This window comes from Lepus europaeus, chromosome 21, assembly GCF_033115175.1.
Source record: "Lepus europaeus isolate LE1 chromosome 21, mLepTim1.pri, whole genome shotgun sequence".
Taxonomy (NCBI): domain Eukaryota; kingdom Metazoa; phylum Chordata; class Mammalia; order Lagomorpha; family Leporidae; genus Lepus; species Lepus europaeus.
In genome coordinates this window covers 56554619-56579647 of record NC_084847.1, presented here as the reverse complement: position 1 = coordinate 56579647, position 25029 = coordinate 56554619, and the positions used below count along the sequence as shown (strand labels likewise).

The following is a 25029-nucleotide window of genomic DNA, read 5'->3' as shown; positions in this document are numbered from 1 at the left end:
AAGCCAAAACGGGAGGGTCAGGAGCAAAGGTCATGGCAATAGTTTTTTGGGACGATCAAAGTTTTCTCATTGTGGACTTTCTGGAGGACCAAAGAACGGTAACATCTGCTTATCAGTAGCGTCTTCTGAAGAAAGCAGTAAAAGTAACAGAAAAACACCCGAGAACAACAAAGTCCTCCATACAGCAATGCTCCTGCTCGCTCCTCTCAACAAACAAGGGCAATTTTTTTCAAAGCTTCATTGAGAAACCTTGATTTGGCGCCCTCTCTCACTTTTCTTTTGCAATCTTTTAAAAATCATGAAAAAAAATTGTATTTGAGAGGTAGAGAGATAGAGACGAAGTTCACATTCACTTACTCCCCAAACCCCTGATATGGCCAGTACTGGGCCAGATCCAGCTGGGAGCCAAGAACTCAATCCAGATTTCCATGAGTTGGAGGACCCCAACTACCTGAGCCATCACCTGCTGCCTCTCAGGGGCTACACTGCCAGGAAGCTGGAGTTGAGAGCTAGAGCTGGTTTATTTATTTATTTGAAAGTCAGAGTTACACAGAGACAGGAGAGGCAGAGAGAGGTCTTCCGTCCAATGGTTCACTCCCCAACTGGCTACAATGGCCAGAGCTGAGCCAATCTGAAGTCAGGAGCCAGGAGCTTCTTCCGGGTCTCCCACATGGGTGCAAGGGCCCAAGGACCTGGGCCATCTTCTACTGCTTTTCCAGACCACAGTAGAGAGCTGGATTGGAAGTGGAGCAGCTGGGTCTTGAACCGGCGCCCATATGGGATGCCGGCGCTTCAGACCAGGGCACTAACCTGCTGTGCCACAGCTCCGGCTTCCCCACCCCTTCTAACGTTAAAAAATCTTTAAAAAGCACTCTTTTGTTCAGTTAATAATGTAAAAAAGGAGAGTGGGCTTTTGGTCTTAGTATTAAGATGCCCAGGTGCTATACTGAATGCAGGTACTCCTGACTCCAGCAGTTGGGTTCCTACCACCCACGGGGACAGCCCAGGCACAGCTGTTGCAGGCATCTGGGGAGTGAGGAGGCAGATAACAGCTCTCTAACTAAATAAACATTTTAAAAAATGGCTCAAGTGATGAATTTTAGTACACATATTTTATCACCAAAGAAAAGAAAAAAAGTATGGTGTCTACTTACACATTCAAATCATAGTAATTCTTCAAATGAATTATTTCTTCAATATACCCATTTGCTACATCTGGAAATCTTGCTTCCTGGAAAGATATTATTATTATTATTTACTTATATTTCATTCAGTTTGGCTTTAAGTGGCAATAAAAACCAGATAGCAAGAGGTATATACAAAATAACAATTAGAGTAAGGTTATAACAGTTCTGTGTGTGGGTTTTCAGATTCACTGGTTGTATAGAAGATAAAGTCTAAAGTTTCTTAAGAGATCCTTTGGCTCTCTGTTCCCATTTAGCATTTCCATTCTTTGTTCTTTCTTTTATATAGAGAGATGTTCCATCTGCTGGTTCACTCCCCAGATGGCCACACAGACAGGGCCAGTCACGTCAAAGCCAGGAGCTAGGAACTCAATCCAGGTCTCCCATGTGGGTGGCAGGGACCCAGGCACTTGAGCCACCACCTGCTGCCTCACAAGACATACATGAGCAGAAAGCTGGAAGGCAAGCAGAGGAGCTGAGACTTGAACCAGGTATTCTAATATGGGATGTGGGCACCCCAAGAGATACATTACCTGCTCTGCCAAACACTCACCCCCATTCTTAAGCCCTGCATTACTCTTTGGCTATCCAACAGAACTTTGGGTGATGATGGAAACTTTTATTCTGGGCTTCCTAATAAGACAGCTGTTAGCCCCATGGTGCTACTGGGGTTAAAATGTGACTGCTGCCACACACTGCTGCACTGTGATACGTATAGTGAGCTTAAGCCTCCACTTGCGGCACCGGCATCCCATATGGGTGCCAGTTCTAGTCCCAGCTGCTCCTCTTCTGATCCAGCTCTGTTATGGACTGGCAAAGCAGCAGAAGACAGCAACCCACATGGGAGGCCCGGAATCTCCTGGCTCCTGGATTCAGATCAGCCCAGCCCCAGCTATTGTGGCCATCTGGGGAGTGAACCAGCGGATGGAAGACCTCTCTCTGTTCCTGTAACTCTATACCTCTCAAGTAAATAAATGAAATCTTTTTTTAAAGTGAATTTATAATTTTAGTCAACTGTATCACATTTAAATATCATCAGCCTCATGGAGCTAACGACTGCTACAATGGGTAAAACAGGATTAAGTAACTCCATAAACGTGTGTTACAGGTTTAAGTTTGGAGTGAACTCAGATCTCTGAAAAAAACCTGCTGAAGGAAGTCAGGTGGAAGCACCAGGACACCTTGATAAGCAGCTAGAACTCCTCGGTGCTTTCTGGAGAGCTAAGTAAAAACCAATCATTTTAATGTCTTCTCCTATTCCATGCACCTACATCATGTACTTAGGAAAATGAAGTCCACAGACACAAACATTTTTTTTGGTTATGAAAGAAAGGTCAGAACATTTAATGTACACAATTACTTAAATAATTTTCAAGAACAAAACTTACTGTTTCTTTAACTAGTAGTGCAATAAGTTCTTGATCTACTTCAGTAGCTTCCTGTCTCCAAATATCTTTCAAACCGGTCTCCTGAGATCCTTGCAGCGGAAAGGCTGGCCCTGGCTCTTCCTCATCGATTGCTAACTGTTGCTCTTCAAGCTCTCCGAGGGGATGGGCGGGCTGAGGAGAGGCAGGGCCTGGAATCCCATCCTGCTGAGGCTCCGGCCTGGGAAAAGCTGGCCCCGGGAGCTCACGCTGGAACAACAACAGGCCCAGCTCTGCCTCAGGCTGTCGCTCCTGAGGAACGGCCTGGTTCCTGACCTCCCGGGGCTGCTGGCTCAGAGAGCGGAGGTACGGATGGCTCAGCCAGCAGTCTTCTCCGATGACCTGATCACCTGCTGTACCAGCGGATCCGCCCAGGTTTGATACAAGCTCTGTCTCAGAGTCCTCAGAAGACCGGTGTGCAGTTTCCAAAGGATCACCTTCTGGGAAAAGGCTATTTTCTTCCAAGATGATGACCTTCTGCTCTGCTCTGGGGTTGACGGTGTCGTCGGCTGCTTGGCTATGACTTGGTCCAGGTTTAGGTTCTCTTTCTATCTGGCCTCTTGGTTTAGAAAATTCAGAGATTCCAGGAGGCCCAAGATGCAGAAATTCACCATAGTCATCCTGCTTCCCAGGATCAAACAGCGGGTTGTCACACACTGAAAAATAGCTGCTCCTGTCCGATTCAAATGCTGCTCTAGGCTTTTGAGGCCTTTCTTCTCCCAGTCTTTTCAGATCCTGCCACTGGGCAGCTGGCTTGATGAGATTGGGTCGTGATGTCTGAGGTTTATTTGTCTAAGAAAAAAAATGAAATTTTAACAATAATTCAATTGAAAGCTATGTCTGTATGTCACTTACACTTAGCTTCTAAGATAGAATAAGGAAAAACAGGGGCCGGCACCATGGCTCACTAGGCTAATCCTCTGCCTGCGGCGCCGGCACTCCGAGTTCTAGTCCCGGTTGGGGCGCCGGATTCTGTCCTGGTTGCTCCTCTTCCAGTCCAGCTCTCTGCTGTGGCTGGGAGTGCAGTGGAGGATGGCCTAAGTGCTGGCCTAAGTGCTTGGGCCCTGCACCCGCATGGGAGACCAGGAGGAGGCACCTGGCTCCTGGCTTCGGATAGGCATAACTCTGGCTGTAGCAGCCATTTGAGGAGTGAACTAACGGAAGGAAGACCTTTCTCTCTGTCTGTCTGTTGCTCTCTCATTGTCTGTGACTCTACCTGTAAAATAAATAAATAAAAATCTTAAAAAAAAAATAATAAGGAAAAACAGAATAAAAAAACCCTCCCTTCCTCTTAGCAAAACCCATTCTTCATGGGGCCAGTGCTGTGGTGTAGCACGTCAAGCTGCCCCTGCAGTGCTGGCATCCCATATGGGTGCCGGTTCGAGTCCCGGCTACTCCACTTCCAATCCAGCTCTGCTGTGGCCTGGGAGGACAGTGGAGGATGGCCCAAGTGCTTGGGCCCCTGAACTTGCATGGGAGACCTGCAGGAAGCTCCTGGCTCCTGGCTTTGGATCAGCTCAGCTCTGGCCGTTGGGGCCATTTGGGGAGCGAACCAGTGGTTCGAAAACCTCACTCTCTGTATCCTGACCTCTCTCTGTAACTCTTTCAAATAAATAAATCTTTTTTAAATCCATTCTTTACATTTATCTTAAAGAAATTTGATCACTCTAAAATATCTGTTAGAATCAAAGTAATGACGCATAGATTAAAGCCTGAGTTATAGTTCAAATTATAACTCAACCTCTGAGATCACTAAACAAAAATAACTGCCCAGTAGTAAAGGAAATAATCGAAGAACGATAACAAGCTGCAGGAACAAGAAACTGTCAATAAACATATGAGCAGAATCTAAGTTTCATTAGCAACAGCAAAACAAAAATTAAGACCATTTTCTCTCCGTAAGATGGGCAAAACTTGGCCGGCGCCGCGGCTCACTAGGCTAATCCTCCGCCTTGCGGCGCCGGCACACTGGGTTCTAGTCCCGGTCGGGGCACCGATCCTGTCCCGGTTGCCCCTCTTCCAGGCCAGCTCTCTGCTGTGGCCAGGGAGTGCAGTGGAGGATGGCCCAAGTGCTTGGGCCCTGCACCCCATGGGAGACCAGGAGAAGCACCTGGCTCCTGCCATCGGTTCAGCGCGGTGCGCTGGCCGCAGCGCACCTACTGCGGCGGCCATTGGAGGGTGAAGCAACGGCAAAAGGAAGACCTTTCTCTCTGTCTCTCTCTCTCTCACTGTCCACTCTGCCTGTCAAAAAAAAAAAAAAAAAAAAAAAGATGGGCAAACCTTTTTGCTGACAAATATCAAGCAATGGCTAGGCTACGTGTGACAACTCTAATACCGTCATTTATGTTGATGAACTTAGCAGAACAATATGGCACTATTTAGTAAAATGAAAAAATGTTATTTTGGATCTATTAATGTCACTTTTTCATTAAAATCTTTTCTACAAATCCCTAAATATTTAGAGAGAGCATACACAAGGATATTCACTGCCATACTATTTGTAGTGTAAAAAGAAAACCTAGATACTCTAGAGTTTATCCCTATGAGAATGTTTCAGTAATCTGTAACTTATCTGTTCTACAAAACACTCTATATAGCCCTCCACCAAAAAAATCAAGTAGCTCAGTGTGTACTAAAAAGCAAAGCTCATCAAGAATGGCTTAACTGGGGGCCGGTGCTGTGGCGCACTGGGTTAATCCTCCGCCTGCAGCGCCAGCATCCCATATGGGCGCCAGTTCTAGTTCTGGTTGCTCCTCTTCCAGTCCAGCTCTCTGCTATGGCCTGGGATAGCAGTGGAGGATGGCCCAAACGTTTGGGCCCCTGCACCCGCATGGGAGTCCAGGAAGAAGCACCTGGCTCCTGGCTTCAGATCAGCACAGCTCCAGCTGTTGCGGCCATTTGAAGAGTGAACCAACGGAAGGAAGACTTTCTCTCTGTCTCTCCCTCTCACTGTCTGTAACTCTACCTGTCAAATAAATAAGAAATCTTAAAAAAAAAAAAAAAAAAGGCTTAGTGAAGAAAAGTCAGTTGAAAAACTTTACACAGAATAATTCTTTGTTTAAAGACTCCAAACCATTCCCCGAAGTATACCTAGGTACAACACTCATACGTGTGGTGCTGACACTGCAGTGGGGAAACCCAGAAGAGCGTAGTGAGAGACCGAAGAGGCTCCTGGCTCTGGACTGGGTGCAGCTCTGCTAGTTGCTGCCATCTGGGGAGTGAACCAGTAGAGAGAAGACCTCTCTCTCTCTTTCTCTCTCTGCCTCAAATAAATAAATCTTTTAAAAAAATTGTATATTTTAAGAGTACATTTACATGAAATTTCCATAATAGGCAAATCTTTAAAGGTACACCAGAGATCAGTGGTTGCCTAGAGTGGGAAGTCAGGAGTAGAGGTTGGGGGAAAATGAGAAGTTACTACTATAAAGCAGGGATGTCTGATCAAAATGTTCAAAAATTCATTGTGGCAATAGTTGCTCAACTGTGAATACGTGCTAAAAATCAGTGAACTGTACATTTAAATGGAAGAACTGCATGGTATATGAACTTATATGAAGTACAGTCTAATAAAGTATATTTAAAAAAAGACCACACAGAGGTCCTGCAGAGATGAGGTCTGCCAGTGCCTGGCTGCTCTGCTCCCTGCCAGCGTCCCTCCCCCAGCACCATCTGATGACAGCCCAAAGAGTTCCCAAGGGAACTCTCAAATCCTGACCACAGAAGATGAGAGGTAACAGAAAGACTGAAGTTGTTTTAAGCCATTAAGTTTTGTAGTAAGTTAGACAGCTATAACCAGAATGATACAAAAGAATGGATAACTCAAGAAGTTAGTAAAAGGGCCATAAAACAGACGCAAAGAAATCTGTTAAATATGCTCAAATAGAAGAGTTAATGGGGCTGGCGCCGCGGCTCAATAGGCTAATCCTCCGCCTGCGGCGCTGGCACCCCAGGTTCTAGCCCCGGTCGGGGCGCTGGATTCTATCCCGGTTGCCCCTCTTCCAGGCCAGCTCTCTGCTGTGGCCCGGGAGTGCAGTGGAGGATGGCCCAAGTGCTTGGGCCCTGCACCCTATGGGAGACCAGGAGAAGCACCTGGCTCCTGGCTTCGGGTCAGCGCGGTGTGCCGGACGCAGTGGCCATTGGAGGGTGAACCAACGCTAAAGGAAGATCTTTCTCCCTGTCTCTCTCTCACTGTCCACTCTGCCTGTCAAAAAAATGAGTAAGAAAACAAATGGTAGGGACAGCACTGTGGCACAGTAGGTTAAGCTTCTGCCTGTGGCCCAGTTCGAGTCCTGGCTGTTCCGCTTCCGATCCAGCTCTCTGCTGTGGCCTGGGAAAGCAGTGGAAGATGGCCCAGGTCCTTGGGCCCCTGCACCCACATGGGAGACCTGGAGGAAGCTCCTGGCCCCTGGCTTCGGATCAGCCAACTCTGGCCGTTACAGCCATTTGATGAGTGAACCAGTGGACGGAAAACCTTTCTGTCCCTTCTGTCTGTAACTCTGCCTCTCCAATAAATGAATCTTTGAAAAGAAAAGGAAAACAAATGGTAGAACTGAGATAAATTTCAGGGCTGCTTCTTTGGTAAAGAGGAGGAAGGGAAACAAGGGAGGAAAGGGAGGGAATGTAAAGGTTAGCTCATGAAATCAAGAAAAAGGCAGAAAACACAAGCATACGAAACAGGAACCACAGCATACGGGAAGGCAGAAGGAACATGCTATTTTGTCTCCACAAAGCAAGGATCAGGCTTATTAAAAATCTGTCAAAGAAAACACAGGCACACACTCAAGTTACTCGCCAATCTCATTTATGAAATCTATAGAGAAAAGCCTAAATCAAGTATTAGCACATGGAATCCACCAGCATTACATGACCATGACCAGAGACAGAATAATTCCCCAAATCAACAGACCAAAGAAAAATCTTGAGGCAATCTGTAGATGCTGAAGCTGACACGACAGAATTCCACATCCATATGGAAGAAAAACTTGAAATAAAACAGAATGGCTACTTCCTTAATTTAATATTTTACAGAAGAAATCACAGGCAAAGAGGTACCATCACTTATAAAAGAAATATTAAGAATACTCCCAGTTATGTCATGACTGTTGTTATTATCACCACAATTAAGCTTTTTTGAAGTATTATAGTATCATTAGGCAAAACACAGTAAAAAGCTGGAAAAATTATTAATTGCAGACAGGTCAAATGCAAAAACTCTCAAGAAATTAAGAAAGACAAGTGAAAAAAATGACTAGGCAACAGAAGGTAATTGTAAGAAAATGTAAAAAATAACTCTTAAATTTTAAAAAAGCCATTAAAATGAAAGAAAAGACAGCACTCACAAAAGGAAAAGATAAAATAAGCAAGAATGAATAACAAGGGACTGGCACTGTGGCGCAGCAGATAAAGCTGCCACCTGCAGTGCCAGCATCCCACATGAGCCCCAGTTCCAGTCCTGGCTGCTCCACTTCCAATCCAGCTCTCTGCTATGGCCTGGGAAAGCAGTGCAAGATGGCCTAGATCCTTGGGCCCCTGCACCCATGCGGGAAGACCCGGAGGAAGCTCCTGGCCAATTGGGGAGTGAACCAGTGGATGGAAGCTCTCTCTCTCTCTCTGCCTCTCTTTCTCTCTCTGTGTAACTCTTTCAAATAAAAATATAATAAATATTTTTAAAAAGGATGAATAACAAAAAATTTAGATTATTTTAGGAAAAATTCAAAATGCCCTGGTTGAAGAATATAAAAGAAAGGGGCTGACGTTGTGGCATAACAGGTTGAACCGCCCCCTGTGACGCTGGCATCTCCTACTGGAGTGCTGGCGGAGTCCCAGCTGCTCCACTTCCCATACAGCTTCCTGCTAATGGGCCTGATAAGGCAGCGCAGATGATGGTGCACATGCATGTCCCCTCGCCATCCACCTGGGAGACCCGGATGGAGCTGCTGGCTCCTGGCTATGGCCTGGCCCAGCCCTGGCAGCTATAACCAGGTTTGAGAATGAACCAGTGGATGGAAGATCTCTGTCCCACTGCCTTTCAAATGAATAACTAAATTTAAAAAAAAAAAAAAAAGGCAAGACACTTGGAGTATTATAAACTATTCTACGTGTAACAAGATTTGAAGATTTGCTGAGATTTAAATAAACCTATTATGTATTTATCTACCTATAATTTTTAAAAAAGATTAATTTATTTATTTGCAAGTCAGAGTTACACAGAGAGAGGAGAGGCAGAGAGAGAGAGAGAGAGGTCTTCCATCCGATGGTTCACTCCCCAGCTGGCCGCAATGGCCAGAGCTGTGCCAATCCAAAGCTAGGAGCCAAGAGCCAGGAGCCTCCTCCGGGTCTCCTCCGGAGATGCAGGGGCCCAAGGATCTAGGCCATCTTCTACTGCTTTCCCAGGCCATAGCAGAGAGCTGGATTGGAAGTGGAACAGCTGGGTCTCGAACTGGGGCCCATATGGGATGCTGGCGCTTCAGGCCAGGGCGCTAACCTGCTGCACCACAGTGCCAGGCCCTATCTATCGATAACTTTCAAGCAGAAAAGCTGATTGTAAAATTCATGTGAAAATAGCAGCATGAGAAAACTGAGGATGGTGCTGAACACACGAAATCATTCGGTGACGAGCCTCTGGGACACACTACAGTGCTGTAGTGATTACAGCAGCAGGGGTGGCGCAGACTTCCAGCCACACACACACACACCACCTCTAAAGCTACAGGAATGTGAGCTAGGGCGAGAGGGGCTGTTCTCAGAAATGCGGAAAATGTACAAGAGGTGCTCTCAGCTGCTCTGCAAGGCCCACAGTGGAACCATCAGATCACTAACTTCCAATACGTCGCATCACGGTACATGTGAGAAAAACTCACCTCTGTCAGAATGACATCATCATCCAAGTCCTCTTCTTCATGATGTGGAGGTGCCGGGGTGACCAGCATTGGAAGCCCTTCCTCATCAGAGGAGTCAGAGATGGTGATGGGCCCATCTCTGAGACTGACCCAGTCTACGGGAAGGCGGAGAAAATGGTTACTGGGAGACGAGCACCATCACATTCGGTCCTTTAACTCTGGTCTGAAGAGGGAGAAGCCGAAAGCTGCTAGTGGGTTAACTTACCTCCCTCAAGCAGCACCTGCAACTCAGCATTTCAAGCCATGTTTCCAGGGGCCAACACTGTGGCACAGGGGTTAAGCCACTACCTGTAATACCAGCATTTCATCTGGATGCCAGTTCAAGTGCCAGCTGCTTCACTTCTGATCCCTGCTAATGTGCTGGGGGAAAGCAGCCGCAGATGGCCCAAGTACTTGGGCCCCTGCCCCCAATCTGAGAGACCTGGACGGAGTTCCAGGTTTCTGTCTTCCGCATGGTCCAGCCCTGTCATTCCAGGTATCTGGGAAGTTAACTAGCAGCTGGAAGATCTGTCTCTCCCTCTTTGTAACTCTGCCTTCTGAGTAAGAGAGCAACTAAGCACATACAGGAGTCGTGCTTCTATGCTGATTCTTTTCAGGAGCACATTTTAGAAATTGCACCAAAAAAATCTGACAATAATACGAGGCTCAGATTATCAACTTTTTGCTGTTGCTGTTGTTCGAGAAGTAGAGTTACAGAGAGAGAGAGGGAGAGACAGAAAGGTCTTCCATCCACTGGTTCACTCCTCAAATGGCCGCAATGACCGGAACTGGGCCAATTCAAAGCCAGGAGTTTCTTTTGGGTCTCCCACATGGGTACAGGCACCCAAGCACTGGGGCCATCTTCTACTGCTTTCCCGGGCTATAGAAGCGAGCTGGATAGGAAGAGGAGCAGCCAGGACTCGAACAGACGCCTACACAGGATGCCGGTGCCGCAGGCAGAGGCTTAGCCCACTATGCCACAACCGTCAGCCATCAACTTCTTCTAAAATTTATTTATTGGGGCCGGCGCCGTGGCTTAACAGGCTAATCCTCCACCTTGCGGCGCCGGCACACCGGGTTCTAGTCCCGGTTGGGGCACCGGATTCTATCCCGGTTGCCCGTCTTCCAGGCCAGCTCTCTGCTATGGCCCGGGAAGGCAGTGGAGGATGGTCCAAGTGCTTGGGCCCTGCACCCGCATGGGAGACCAGGAGAAGCACCTGGCTCCTGGCTTCGGATCAGCGAGATGTGCTGGCCGCAGCGGCCATTGGAGGGTGAACCAACGGCAAAGGAAGACCTTTCTCTCTGTCTCACTCTCCCTCGCTATCCACTCTGCCTGTCAAAAAAATAAAATAAAATAAATAAAATAAATAAAAATTAAAAAAAAAAAAATTTATTTATTGGAGAGGCAGAGTGACTGGGAGAGACAGAAATCTTCAATCCACTGATTCACTTTCCAAATGGTTGTAACATCTGGGTCTTGTTTAGGCTGAAACCAGGAGTCTGGATCTCTATCCAGGTCTCCCACTGGAGGCACAGATCAAGCTAGTGGGCCATTCTCCTCTGCTTTCCCAGGCAACATCAGCAGGGAGCTGAACTGGAAGCAGAGCAGGCAAGACTTGACCTGGTACTCACAGGAGATGCTGGAGCTGCAAGGTGACTCCACTGCACCACAATTCCAGTTTCTATCAACTTTCTCCTATATTAGGTTGGAGAAATTATCGATAAAATCTTTTCTAAAAGATTTATCTATGGAGCTGACACTGTGCCTTAATGAGTAAAGCCACCGCCTGCAATGCAAGCATCCCAAACCGGCACCAGTTAGAGTCCTGGCTGCTCCGCGTCTGATCTAGCTCTCTGTTACAGCCTGGGAAAGCAGTGGAAGATGACCCAACTCCTTGGGCCCCTGCATCTGTGTGGGAGACCCGGGAGAAGCTCCTGGCTCCTGGCTTCTCATCGGCCCAGCTCCAGCTGGTGCAGCCATTCGCTGAGTGAACCAGCAGATGGAAAAACTCTCTCTCCCTGGCTCCCCCCAACTCTGCCTTTTAAATAGACAAGTAAATCTTTAAAATAAAAAGATTTATTTGTTTATTTGAAAGTCAAAGCTACAGTGAGAGGGAGGGGGAGACAGAAAGATACCTTCTATCTGCTGATTCATTCCCCAGATGGCTACAACAGCCAGGGCAAATCCAAGCCAAAGCCAGGAGCCAGGATCGTCGTTCAGGTCCCCTAAGTGGGTGCAGGGGTCCATGGGCCATATTCCATTGCTTTTCCCAGGGCAAGAGCAGGGAGCTGAATCTGCGGCCATATGGGATGCTGGTGTCGCAACCTGTGGCTTAACCCACTGTGCTACAATGCCAGCCCCTGATAAAATCTTGGTGCCTCTTTCTTTAAAGTGAAATCATGGCCTCCCAAAATATTCTTCCTAGGAACAATGGTTCAATTATTTAAACTGCTAGGTATGAAAAAAAAATCCATTTAAAAACAGTAACCCTTCATTCAATATTTAAAACATTAAAAATTTGCTCATTTTAGACATAAACCTTAAGGATTATTTAAGCAAACATACTTCAGTAACCATTTAGTATATATGACAGGAAGCAGTGTATTTTTCTTAATTTTCTTGAATATAATTATAAATAAACCATCAAGATGCAGTTATTCTCAGGGCTGGCACTGTGACACAGCAGGTTAAGCTGCCATTTGCAACGCTGACATCCCAGGTGGGCACTGGTTTGAGTCCAGACTGCTCCACTTCCAATACAGTGGCCTGCTAATGCACCTGGGAAAACAGTGGAAAATGGCTCAATTGTTTGGGCCCCTGTACCTACGTGAGAGACCTGGAGGAAGCTCCTGGCTTCAACCTGGCCCAGCCCTGGCTGTTGCAGCCATTTGAGGGAGCAAACCAGTGGATGGAAGATCTCTGTCTCTACTTCTAACTCTGCCTTTCAAATAAATCAAATAAATCTAAAAAAAAAAAAAAAAAAAAAAAGAGAGAGATGTAATAATTCTGTCCGAGGTATCTACTTCCTTCTATCTGCTTACAGATAGATGATATTTTATATGAATCCCCGGGTAACAACACAGACATACTTTTCTCCTAAGTGCCTCCATGGAAATGTTAAAGGTTAAAATGGGCAGTGAAGAGAAAGTATACTCAGTGTCCTAAGAGAAGGCAAGGTTGGGGGAAGAAAAAAGCATTACCACTGTAATTTTTGAAATTCTTCCATTAAAGCTATAATTTCTTTCTCAAGGTTAATGTTTCAGATATTTTTTGGCACCCTACAATTTGAAAAGCCATTAAAAACCAATAACTTAATTTAAGTCCTACAAGAAAACAATGGTGATACCAGGGCCAGCAGTTTAAAAGAAAACGTATGTCTGTAGGATATAAGGTTGGATTGACAGTTGTACTACACACTAGCTGTTGGAGTTGTCACCTAATTTAAGTATCCATTTCCTCAATATTAAGATTAGCAAATAATTGTGAAAACCCACATAAAATGCTGTTTTATTATACAGCACTTGACATATTACAGAGTTGCCTCCTTTCAAATCCAGTGGTGTTTCCACTATACCACAGCCACCTTTAACTGTAAATTATGTCCCATCATCCTCTATATAGGGCAGCTACGAAGACAAATTGAGCAATAAATATTTCTTCTATCTATGGTAACTTTGAAATAAATGTTGTTGGAATATTCATAGAATTGAAAACTGGGGGGCTGGTGCTGTGGTGCAGCAGGTTAATGCCCTGGCCTGAAGCACTGGCATCCCATACGGGTGCCGGTTCGAGATCCAGCTGCTCCACTTCCAATCCCGCTCTCTGCTGTGGCCTAGGAAAGCAGCAGAAGATGGCCCAAATGCTTGGGCCCCTGCACCCACGTGGGAGATCTGGAAAAACTTCTTGGCTTCGGATCGGCACAGCCCTGACCGTTGCGGCCAACTGGGGAGTGAACCATCATATGGAAGACCTCTCTCTCTCTGCCTCTCTTCTCTCTGTGTAACTCTGACTTGCAAATAAATAATTTTTTTAAAAAAATTTACTGTTAAAAAAAAGAAAAAGAAAACTGGACTTAAAGGCATAAATAGATAAAGCTATCCCCTAAACTGAGGGCTTAGAAGGTCCATTATAAGAAACTTCCAGGGATCGGTGCTGTGGCTTAGCTGGTAAAGCCGTTGCCTGCAGTGCTGGCAGCCCATATGGGTGCTGGTTCAAGTCTCAGCTGCTCCATTTCTTTTTTTTTTTTTAATTTTTTTTTTTTTTAATTTGACAGTAGAGTTATAGACAGTGAGAGAGAGAGACAGAGAGAAAGGTCTTCCTTTTTGCCGTTGGTTCACTCCCCTAATGGCCACTACAGCCGGCGCTGCGCCAATCTGAAGCCAGGAGCCAGGTGCTTCCTCCTGGTCTCCCATGCGGGTACAGGGCCCAAGCATTTGGGCCATCCTCCACTGCCCTCCCAGGCCACACCTAGCTGCTCCATTTCTGATCTCACTCTCTGCTACAGCCTGGGAAAGCAGTAGAGGATGGCCCAAGTCCTTGGGCCCCTGCACCTGCATGGGAGATCTGGAGGAAGCTCCTGGTGCCTGACTTTGGATCGGCATAGCTCCAGCCGTTGCAGCCAACTGGGGAGTGAACCAGAGGATGGAAGACCTCTCACTCTGCCTCTGCCTCTGTGTAACTCTGCCTTTCAAATAAATAAATAAATGTTTTAAAAATAATAAAAAGAAACTTCTAGTTAAACCTGGCAGAACGAATCCAGAAGATCATCATTACCTCCCAAAGCCCCACCAGGATGACGACAGTAAAGGAACTCAAGAATAACCCTCAAGTTCAAACGAGGAGGAGAAACGGGAGTTGACAGCAGGAAAGAGACTTCAACAAAATTCTTCCAATCTGCAGCTTTACAAGAGGCAAGCTCTGTATCAGTCTGCAGACGGGACAACCAGAAATGGCCTAATTCACCCTGCAGAGCCCCAGGAGAGCTCAGACACGTGTGGCATGCGATACTCCTGAGGGCACAGGGGAGCAGTGATCTGAGTCTGCACTGCGAGCAGATTTCCAGATTTCTCTCCCGTGCAGCCGGGTGACAAGTCATGACTCACACAGGCAAAAGACAGGCAGTCTAGGTACAGACTGCCCTGTGTTTAACCTTCCTGGGAGTTCACTGAGTTTTCAAATTTTTTTAAAGACTTATTTATTGGGGCTCGCGTTTTGTGGCATACTTTGTAGAGCCAGCACCTGCAATGCAGGCATCCCATTCGGGCACCAGTTTGAGTCTCGGCTGCTCCAGTTTCACTGCAGCTCCCTGCTCATGTGTCTGGGAGGGCAGTGGAGGATGGCTCAGGTGCTTGGGTCCCTGCACCCACGTGGGACACCCGGAAGAAGCTGCTGGCTCCTGGTTTTGGAGCCGCCCAGCTCAGGCTGTTACGGCCATTTGTGGAGTGAACCAGTGGATGGAAGATAGCTCTCTTTCTCTGCCTTTCCCTTATGTCTCTGTTGCTCTGACTTCCAAACTAATTAATTATTTATTGTTTTTGAAAAAGTTTGTATTTAAGGCCCAAATAAAAGATAACAACCACAATACTTATCTTTTATATACAGAAAATTTGGAATACAATACAAGTTAAAACTAAAATTTAAAACTTTCAAAATCACAATAAATTATGGCTACCATCACCACCCAAGTTAGAACACACCATTAATAAAATTCTAAAAATCAGTGTTTGATACTCAGAATTTGCACAGCTTGAGCAATTTTATTTTTCTCAATTTATTTGCATAACAAAATTTGCTCAACTTTGAATGCTCTGAAAGCCAAGTGTATATACTTTATTCTCTCCTGGAAAACAGTCATCTTCGTGAGCACAAAATACCATCAACAGAAGAAAACAAAACCTGCACAACCTTAAGGATTCTTTTCCTACTCATCAACATGAATTTTTCCTTTTAGCCCAAGTGCAAATGTGAATATTTCACAGGAAATTTCAAATACACTTAAGAATGTCACAGAAATGCAGGTACTTTCTTAAAAAAAAAAAAAATTCATTGATTTATTTGAAAGGCAGAGTTACACAGAGAGGGGGAGGTCTTCCATCCACTGGTTCACTCCCCAAATGGCTGCAATGGCTGGGGCTGGGCCAGGTAGAAGGAAGGAGCCAAGAACTCCATTTGGGTCTCCCACATGGGTGGCAGGGACCCAAGTACTTGGACCACTTTCTGCTGCTTTTCTAGGCATATTAGCAGGGAGCTGGCTCAGAAGTGGCAGTCAGGATTCAAACCATCTCTCCTATGGAATGCCAGAGTCACAGATGGCAGCTTAACCTGTTGTGCCATAATACCAGAGCCAGGCACTCTTCTCTTTACAAACCAGTAAAATTCCCAGAATTTTAAATACCACAAAATTTCCCATGAGGCTAAGCCATGGGAAGGTGAGACCTCTCAGCAGCACTGCAGCACGGAGTGCACCTTTATTGTCACCACGCTTGGAAACAGAACTGGACTCCCAGTAATCCACCTCTTCAGAGCCTGCGGCTGCAAATTCAGAGCTGTTCTGGGAGCTTACAGTTTTTAAAATTAACTTATTTTTATTTACTTATTTTTTTGAGAGACAAAGACTGAGACAGAGCTTCCACCTGCTGGGCTACTCCCCAGTCACCCACAGCAGCCAGGACAGGGCTAGGGCCAAAACCAGGAGCCAGGAATGCAATCTAAGTTCTCTATGTGGGTGGCAGGAACCCAATTACTTGAGCCAGCACTGCTGCCTCCTAGGGCCTGCATTTCCAGGGCAGGAAGCTGGAGTCAGGAATCTCATCCTAGCACTCCAATGTAGAACAGGGGCAGCTTTTTTTTTTTTTTTTTTTTTTTAAGAGATTTATTTATTTATTTGAAAGTCAGAGTTACGCAGAGAGAAGAAACAGAGAGAGAGGGATCTTCCATCTGCTGGTTCATTCCCCAAATAGCCGCAATGAACAGAGCTGGCCCAGGCTGTAGTCAGGAACCAGGAGTTTCCTCCGGGTCTCCCATGTGGCAGGGCCCAAGCACTCGGGCCATTATCTGCTGCTTTCCCAGTGCACATCAGCAGGGAGCTGGATTGGAAGTGGAGCAGCTGGGACTTGAACTGGCCCCCACATGGGATGCCAGCACTGCAGATGACAGCTTAACCCGCTACACACACAGCCCTGGCCCGAACACGGGCATCTTAACCACTAGGCTGAACATCCATTCCCTGTGATGGATGATTCTCAACTCCATTCATGCCAGGAGGTATCACCACTGACTTAACTCTTCTCTGGCAAGTCCCTTTATGCTGCACGTTCTGAAACCTAAAACTCAAATCTCTCTGGATTTTAAATGATGAAAACATGGTCGTTTCCAAGATGACATGGCTGCTAAAAGAAAAGAAAAAGCAACAAGGAAAGAAAAAATGAGACAGATGCACAACTCACCTTGTCCCCGGTGGCAGTGAAAGCTGTTCAGGGGAATTACCTCTTCATTGCTGTTTCCCTCTGCCATTTTCAATCACAGACTCGCACATATATGGCTGCTAACATCTAAACATGGTGACCTTCTGCTACGAAGGGTCTGGAAAAGGAGAAAAGAGAAGCACTGAGGGCGATGAAGCAGGCCAACACTGTGGCGTGCTGGGTAAGGCTGCTGTCTACGAAGCTGGCATCCCATGTGGGCGCCAGCAGGAGACCCAGGTGCTCCACCTTTGACCTAGCTCCCCGCTAATGGCCAGGGAAAGCAGTGGAAGATGACCTAAGTGTTTGGGCTCCTGCACCCATGTAGGAGACCTCGAAGAAGCTCCTGGCTCCTGGCTTTGGCCTGGCCCAGCCCATTCACTAGTTCAGTACATTGGGATTCAAATGTAGGCATCATGATCTGAAGCCTAGAGGTAGCGCTGAGTGTCAGGGGTTTAAATGACCTGCTGTAAGCCCTACTTCTGGTGAAGAATAAAAATTCCATGATAAATTGGGGCCATTGATGTGCCACTCCCAAGGAATCTTGAAAGGTCACTAGCAATCTGTTTAACTACAGGTCTGACGTCCTAACTAAATTAGACGTAAAATTAATCACATTTTCCTTTGATTTCCAGCATAAAATTGAAGGAAGCTAGTTATGATAAAAGAAAAAAGAATTTAAGTTTAGCTACTGGAATTTAGTGTTCAAAATACTTTTTAAGATTTATTTATTTGAAAGGCAAAGTTTACAGAAAGAGAGAAAATAAGGAAGTGATCTTCCAGCTGCTAGGTCATTCTCCAAATGGCACCATGGCAGGGGCTGAGCCAGGACAAAACCAGGAGCTTTCCTAGGCCATTAGCAGGGAGGCAGATCAGAAACGGAGCAGCCAGGACTTGAACCAGCACCCACACAGGATGCTGGCTTTGCAGGTGGCAGCTAAACCCACTATGCCACAACACTGGTCCTTGTTACCTTGTAATGTTGTGATGAAGATTAAATAAGAGAGACCAATTTATACATGGTCATTCCATCCAAAGAGAAGCTTTTGGCCCAGTGCTATGGCACAGTAGGCTAAGCCCCTGCCTGTAGCACCAGCATCCCACTTTGATCCAGCTCTCTGCTATGGCCTGGGAAGGCAGTGGAAGACTGCCCAAGTGTTTGGGCTCCCGCACTGTGTGGGAGACCTGGAAGAAGCTCTTGGCTCCCGGCTTTGGATGGGCTCAGCTCTGGCTACTGCGGCCATCTGGGGAGTGAACCAGCGAATGGAAGACCTTTCTCCGCCCTGTCTCTGTAACTCTACTTCTCAAATAAATAAAGAAAATGCCACACAGCTCTTTGCTGGGAGACTTCGGAGTGCCATCAGTGGAGGAGCATGTGCACACAACGGAGCTCACTGTGAATGCGCAGAAGAGAGCAGGGCAAGGGCAGGGCGGCGGGGAAAGCGAGGCAGCTGAGCTGAGCACTGAACAGGCCCGGCTTCTCTTTCACCGAGGATTCTGGGAGCTACGACGTCTGAATGCTGCCTTGGAGAGAAGGGCCAGCTGAGTCCAGCCTTCCAGCAGTCTGACAAGGCCACCTCGGAAGTGGGTCCCTCGGTCCTCACCACCTGTGCTGGCAGCAGACTACAGAAAACAGCCCAGGCGAGCCGTCCCCACCTTCTGATGAAACCACCAACAAAGAAGACTCTTACATGTTTGTGGTGGTTTGTTACGCATCAGCAGGAAACTGAGCCAATGGGAAGCAATGCAATGAGAGCTGCGCTTTCGGAAAATCAACTTCAACGCAGTGTGTAAGGCAGACGAGAAGACAACTGGCGCCAGGACACCAGAGCCAGTGAAGCCTGGAGGGGAGATAACCGTGTGATGGCGGAGGAATAACACACAAGGGACTGCCTGCAAGTTAGACTCGATGAGATTTCTGTGTGAAATTGGCCATCACAGCAAGGGGAAGAAAGGAACGGGAGTGGGTGTGGAAGCTGGGGTCAGGTGACTACAGGATGGAGATGCTGTCAAAGAAGAACAAGACAGATGATGAGCTGAGAACACAGGCAGCGTGTGTTCACTGTAACACGTACACAAAACGAAATGATGAAGGTGGAAGGATGAAATTCATAAACAGGCATAATTGTATCGACAACAAGTTTGGAATTTTAGTAGTGCTTGAAACAGCTCAAAAAATCATGTCATCAGTTATATCCACAAGAGGTAAGGTTTTAAACAAAAATTAAAATAAAAATATTCAGTGAGTTGGCTGCTTTTACAGACAACATTAAGATTTGGGAACTGGGACAAACAAGCACATCTTCATCTACTGTGGACAATAATAAATATTTCTTTTCAAATTTATTTATTTATTTCAAAGAGTTAGAGAGAGGCAGAGGCAGAGAGAGGTCTTCCATCCGCTGGTTCACTCCCCAAATAGCCACGACGGCTGAAGCTGGGTCTTCTGGGTGTCCTACATGGAGACAGGAGCCCAAGGACTTGGGCCACCTACTGCTTTCCCAGTCACATGAGCAGAGCGCTAGATCTGAAGTGGAGCTGCTGGGAGTGGAACCGGCGCCCATACGGGATGGCAGCACTGCAGGCTGCAGTTTTACCTTCTTTGCCACAGTGCCAGTCAGTCCCAAAAATGAGTATTTACAATGAGTTCACAACTGAATCTTCTGTCATGAACCATGCCACACTGACCTTTCTATCCCAAATACTGCCCTTATAGGCTCTATCCCTTGACACAGAATTAAGTTTCCCCCCCTTTAAACCATCAAACTCATCATGGTAGAATCAAAACCCTAACCATGGGCAGGTGCCGCGGCTCAATAGGCTAATCCTCCGCCTGTGGCGCCAGCACACCGGGTTCTAGTCCCGGTTGGGGCACCGATTCTGTCCCGGTTGCCCCTCTTCCAGGCCAGCTCTCTGCTGTGGCCAGGGAGTGCAGTGGAGGATGGCCCAGGTCCTTGGACCCTGCACCCGCATGGGAGACCAGGAGAAGCACCTGGCTCCTGCCATCGGATCAGCGCGATGTGCCAGCCGCAGCCATTGGAGGGTGAACCAGCGGCAAAGGAAGACCTTTCTCTCTGTCTCTCTCTCTCACTGTCCACTCTGCCTGTCAAAAAATAAATAAATAAAATAAAAATAAAACCCTAACCATGGCCAGCAGAAGCAGCATACAGAACGCGACATCACACGAGCCTTGCTGACCAGCCTCACCTTTACCTCACCCCCATCCCCCACTCGGCAGCGACAATGGCTCTGCCTCAACCACACCGTGCCGCCTCCTATCCCGGGCTCCCGGGCTGGCTGCATTCCTCTTCTACGCTGCCGCTTGAGGACCGAATTAAACCCACTCACCCTTCAGACCGTCACTTCCTCGGAGAAAACCCTTTCCTATTCCCCTCCGTGAACTCATACAACACCCCTCGGCTGTTCAAAGTACTTAGCACGTAGAAATGTCACTCGGTCACTCAGGACACTGCTCACCATGGCTCTCCTGGGCTAAACCTTAAGTTCCAAGAAGGCGGGACCATCTGTTTGATTCCTGTTTCTCGCCCCAGGACACAGCACGTTGCCAAGCACCACGCTGACACGTTGGCAATACTTTGTGAATAGGCAGCATTCACAGGTACAGAAGGATAACGAGTGACGGGCTCTGGACACACTGAGTTCAAGTCCTGACCCTGACCCTTAACGTGACCAAGCAAGCTGTTTTTCAACACCTTAGTTTCTTCCCCTTAGAAATAGACACTGAGGCCAGTATTGTGGCATAGTAGGTTCAAGACCCGGCTGCTCCACTTATGATCCAGCTCCACACTAATGGCCTGTGAAAGCAGCGGAAGATGGTCCAAGTGTTTGGGCCCCTGCCACCACCCATGTAGGAGACTCGGATGAAGCTCCTGGCTTTGGCCTGGCCCAATCCTGGCTGTTGCTGCCATCTGGGTAGTAAATCAGCAGGTGGAAGATCTGTCTCTCCTCTCTGTAAGTAAGCCTTTCAAATAGGTATTTTTTAAAAATATGTTAAGATAACGCGACCAGCACTGTGCTGCAGTGGGTTAAACTACAGTCTGTGACACTGGCATCCTACATTAGGCGCCTGTTTGAGTCCCTCAACACTTCCAATCCGGCTCCCTGCTAAGGCACCTGGAAAAGCAGCAGCAGACGGCCCAAGTACTTGGGCACCTGCCACACATGTAGGAGACCAGGATGGAGCTTCTGGCTCCTGGCTTCAGCCTGCCCCAGCCAGTTGGCAAAAACAATGGATGGAAGATCTCTGTCATTACACCTTTCAAATAATAATAAAAAACTAGCCGGCGCCATGGCTCACTAGGCTAATCCTCTGCCTGCGGCGCCGGCACTCCGAGTTCTAGTCCCGGTCGCCCCTCTTCCAGGCCAGCTCTCTGCTGTGGCCCAGGAGGGCAGTGGAGGATGGCCCAAGTGCTTGGGCCCTGCACCTGAATGGAAGACCAGGAGGAGGTACCTGGCTCCTGGCTTTGGATCGGTGCAGTGCGCCAGCCGCAACGCACTGGACGTAGCGGCCACTTGGGGGGTGAACCATCAGAAAAAGGAAGACCTTTCTCTCTCTAACTCTGCCTGTCAAAAAATAAATAAATAAAAATAAATAGCTTTAGTCTGAAGTAAACCCAAGACTCCCTAGTGAGCGTGCTCAATACTAGCTCCTGCTCCCGTCAGCAAACACTCCTCTCCCTCCCATCCTATCTGTATGCTTTCAGCCTCCGAGTCAGAACCCAACTTCATTAGACTTTACTACAAGGCCTTCAAAGGTTTTTTTTAAGATTCACTTATTTGAAAGTTAGAGTTACAAAGACAGAGATTCCATCTGCTGGTTGACTCCCCAGATGGCCACAACAGCCAGGGTTTGAGCAGGGAGATAGGAGCCAGACTCCTCCGGGTCTCCCACGCGGGTGCAGGGGCCCAAGGACCTGGGCCATCCTCTGCTGCTTCCCCGGGCCACAGCAGAGAGCTGGATCCAGGTGGAGCAGCCGGGACTCCAACTGGTGTCCGTATGGGAGGCCTGCAGCGCGTTAACCCAGAGCCACTCAACAGCTCTCTCTTCCGAGGGGTCCCTGTGTACAGCCTCTAGCGAGGGTCACAAGGGGTGCAAACTCTGCGCTAAGCTCGCCAGCCTGCACCCCCAACTCACCACCATGCCCTACCCACAGGGCACAAGGAATTAACCGGACACAAGGCAAAGCCAAGGAGGCCACGGCTTAGGCGAACGCCCCACGTCGGGAAGAGGCCGGGGGATTGTCCCTGTCCTCTTCCCTCTTCCTTCCAGGGCACGGAGACGATTTTCTGTCTGCACGGTCGAAACCCCAAGGGCGACTGCCCCCAGGCCGCCGACCGCGACGACTGGAGCTGGTGTTGGCCCGAAGCGGCCGCCAGGCTCCACACACCAGAGGCCAGGGCTGTCTCGGGGCCGGGCCGCCCCAGGACCCCGGCCACGCGGCTGCGACCCCGGCCCCGCTCGGTGACAGGCGCCAACTTCCGCCGAGCGCCCGGGGACCGAGGGCGAAAGGTCGGCACCCGGGGGCTGCGGAGAGCAGGGTTCAACGTCGCGGCCCGCCTCCTCCGGCCCGCCGAGGCCGCGCGGACCCCGCGGGTTCCAGCCCGGGACCGGCGGGGGCGAGGACCCCCGACACAGACGCGCGGGCCACCCCGCGCAAACTTCCCGAAGTGGCGGGAGCGGGGCGCCCGGACGCCCGCAGCCCTCCCGCCCGCTCCAGCCCCGGCCACAGCGGCTCGGCGGCGTCCAGAGCCGGGCCCCCCGGCCCGGGCCCAGACCCCGGCCCGCGCCCCCTCGGCCCGGCGGCCCCCGCCCCCACTCCCACAGGGATCACACCGGGCGGCGGGGAGAGAGGCCGCCTCGCCTCGGGCCCCGCGGCCCCGCCGGCCTCGCCACCCACCTCGCCCGCCCGCCGCGGCGTTCAGTCAGCTGGCTCTAGCGCCGACAGGTCCGCCGCCGCCACCGCCACCGCCGCCGCCACCGCCGCCGCCACCGCCGCCGCCGCGCTCCTTCCGGCCCTGCCGCGGCGTCACCTCGCGCCTGCGCACAGCGCCCCCTCCCGACTGCTGACAGGAAGAACCATAGAGGCACGCGGGGCGCTGGGGAGGAGAGACCATAGAGAGGGCCGCCTAGCCGCGCCCGCCCGCGGGGCCTCGACTCCCCCACGAGGCGGGAGGACGAAAGGACGGGAGGCGCCCTGCTCGACCCCTCTCGGTGGAGAGGAAGGGGTAGGAGGGCAGGTGGCCGTGGGAGTGCTTGTGTGCAGCCCCCGCCTTTGGTAAGTCGCCCATCGCTGCCTCGCGGAGCGCCCTGACGGCTGCGTGCGTGCTGGGCGCCGTTCTTAGGCATGGCGGGTGCCATGACGTTGTAGGTGGCCGGCCAAGGACTGACAAGACTGGGTGTGTGGAGGCCGCAGTTCAACCACAGGAGGGTGGGGGGACATAAAGCAATAATAAATACATAAAGCAATGAGAAGGGGTAGTGCGGGTGGCTGGGGAAAGCCATTTCCCCCAGAAAAGCAGGTATTTGAGCCGTGGGGACCACCCGGGCTAAGAACACCTCCACAGAATGGTCTGGAAGCGGGGAGGGGCTGCTGTGGCGCCATCGGCTTCCCCACTTCCGACCCAGCATTCCTTTCTCCTGCTTCCCGGAAGTGCTCGTGCCCCTACCGGCCACGTGGGAGACCCGGATGGAGCTCCTGGCTCCTAGCTTCCGCCTGGCCCAGCCCGGGCCATTGCAGCCATTTTGGGAGTGGGCCCGCGGGTGGGAAATGGCTGTGTCTCTCCCCTCCTCACTGTAACGTTGGCTGTCAAATAAAATATTTAAAAAACAAGGAGAGAGGGGCTGGAGGGTTAAAGCCCCGGCCTGCGGCGCTGGCATCCCGTACGGGCGCTGGTTTGAGGCCTGGCCGCTCCACTTCCGACCCGGCTCCCTGCTCATGTGGGCGACCCGGAGGAAGCTCCCGGCTCCCGGCCGTTGAGGAGTGAACCAGCGGATGGCTGTCTCTGCCTAACTCTGTCTTTCAAATACATAAAGTAGGGGCAGAGGCCCTGCACAGGCGTGTGCGCCCCCCCCCCCCCCAGGGCTGCAGCATCCAGATGTTCCCCGCGGGGAGCAGGGGCAGGAATGGTGTCTCCGGCTGCTGGGAGAGTGTAGAGAGGTCCGGGGAGAAGCAGGAAGGCCGGTCTGGGGCCACTGCAGGAGTCCAAATGGCCGACCGGTACGGTCGGGGGGGAGGCGGTGAGAAACGGACAGACATGCAGGCTGTGTGGTCGCGACGCTGGCATCCCTTACGAAGGCGGCGCCCAAGGACTTGCACCGTCTTCTGCCGCTTTCCCAGGCCATAGCAGGGAGCTGGATGGGAAGTGGAGCAGCCAGGACTCGAACCGGCGCCCATATGGGATGCCGGCGCTGCAGGTGGCGGCTTTACGCTGCAGCACCGGCCCCTAAAAATATTTTTTAAATAAATAATAGAATAAAAAGATGGCTTGCGGGTGGAATGGGTGTAGGGTGAGGAGGAGGAGTCCAGGGTCACTCCCGTGGTTTTTGACTGCCCAGCTGGGCGGATGGTTCCATTCATGAAGATGGGGGAGGGGAGGAAGGTTGTACTCAGGGCAGGAGAAGCCAGCATGTTGTGGGCACGCTGAATTGCCACGTAGGCCCTCCAGGAGAAATGTCCAGTAGGCGGTTAGACACAGGAGGCTGTAGCTTGAGGAGAAAGCGGGACTTGGAGTCAGCACACTGCTTGTTCCTATCTGTGCAGGTCAGAAACACTGAGCTCATAGAAGTGCAGCGTGGACGCGTGGACGGTGGCTGGCGGGACCGGGAACGGTCTGGGGGAGGCAGGCGTGGACAGTGTGTGGACACAGTGTGGACACAGGGGAACTGTGGCGGAGGAGAGATAACCCCCGATGTTCTGAGGCACAGTGGGCTAACCGTGCTTGTTGACGATTGTGTCTTTCAAAATACATAGTGGAGAAGATGTTGAAGTTCCCCAACCCAGAGAAATGGTGAGTGTTGGTGGTGATGGTTACCATCGTGGGCTCGTCACCCACGGAACACAT

At 49.5% G+C, this 25029-nt stretch overlaps 1 protein-coding gene across 1 annotated transcript in view; it reads right to left on the bottom strand.

The window, feature by feature from the left end:
- Nucleotides 1-22942, bottom strand: part of RNF216 (ring finger protein 216) — a 140488-nt gene extending 117546 nt beyond the window's left edge. Inside the window, exons 1-5 of the mRNA XM_062180141.1 lie at nucleotides 22866-22942; nucleotides 16933-17068; nucleotides 9469-9602; nucleotides 2573-3400; nucleotides 1155-1231 (exon numbers count right to left, since the gene is read on the bottom strand). Coding sequence (XP_062036125.1) covers nucleotides 1155-1231; nucleotides 2573-3400; nucleotides 9469-9602; nucleotides 16933-16999 — 1106 coding nt within the window. The 5' untranslated portion in view covers nucleotides 17000-17068; nucleotides 22866-22942. The remainder of the gene's footprint in view (nucleotides 1-1154; nucleotides 1232-2572; nucleotides 3401-9468; nucleotides 9603-16932; nucleotides 17069-22865) is intronic.
- Between the last annotated feature and the right edge of the window lie 2087 nt (nucleotides 22943-25029).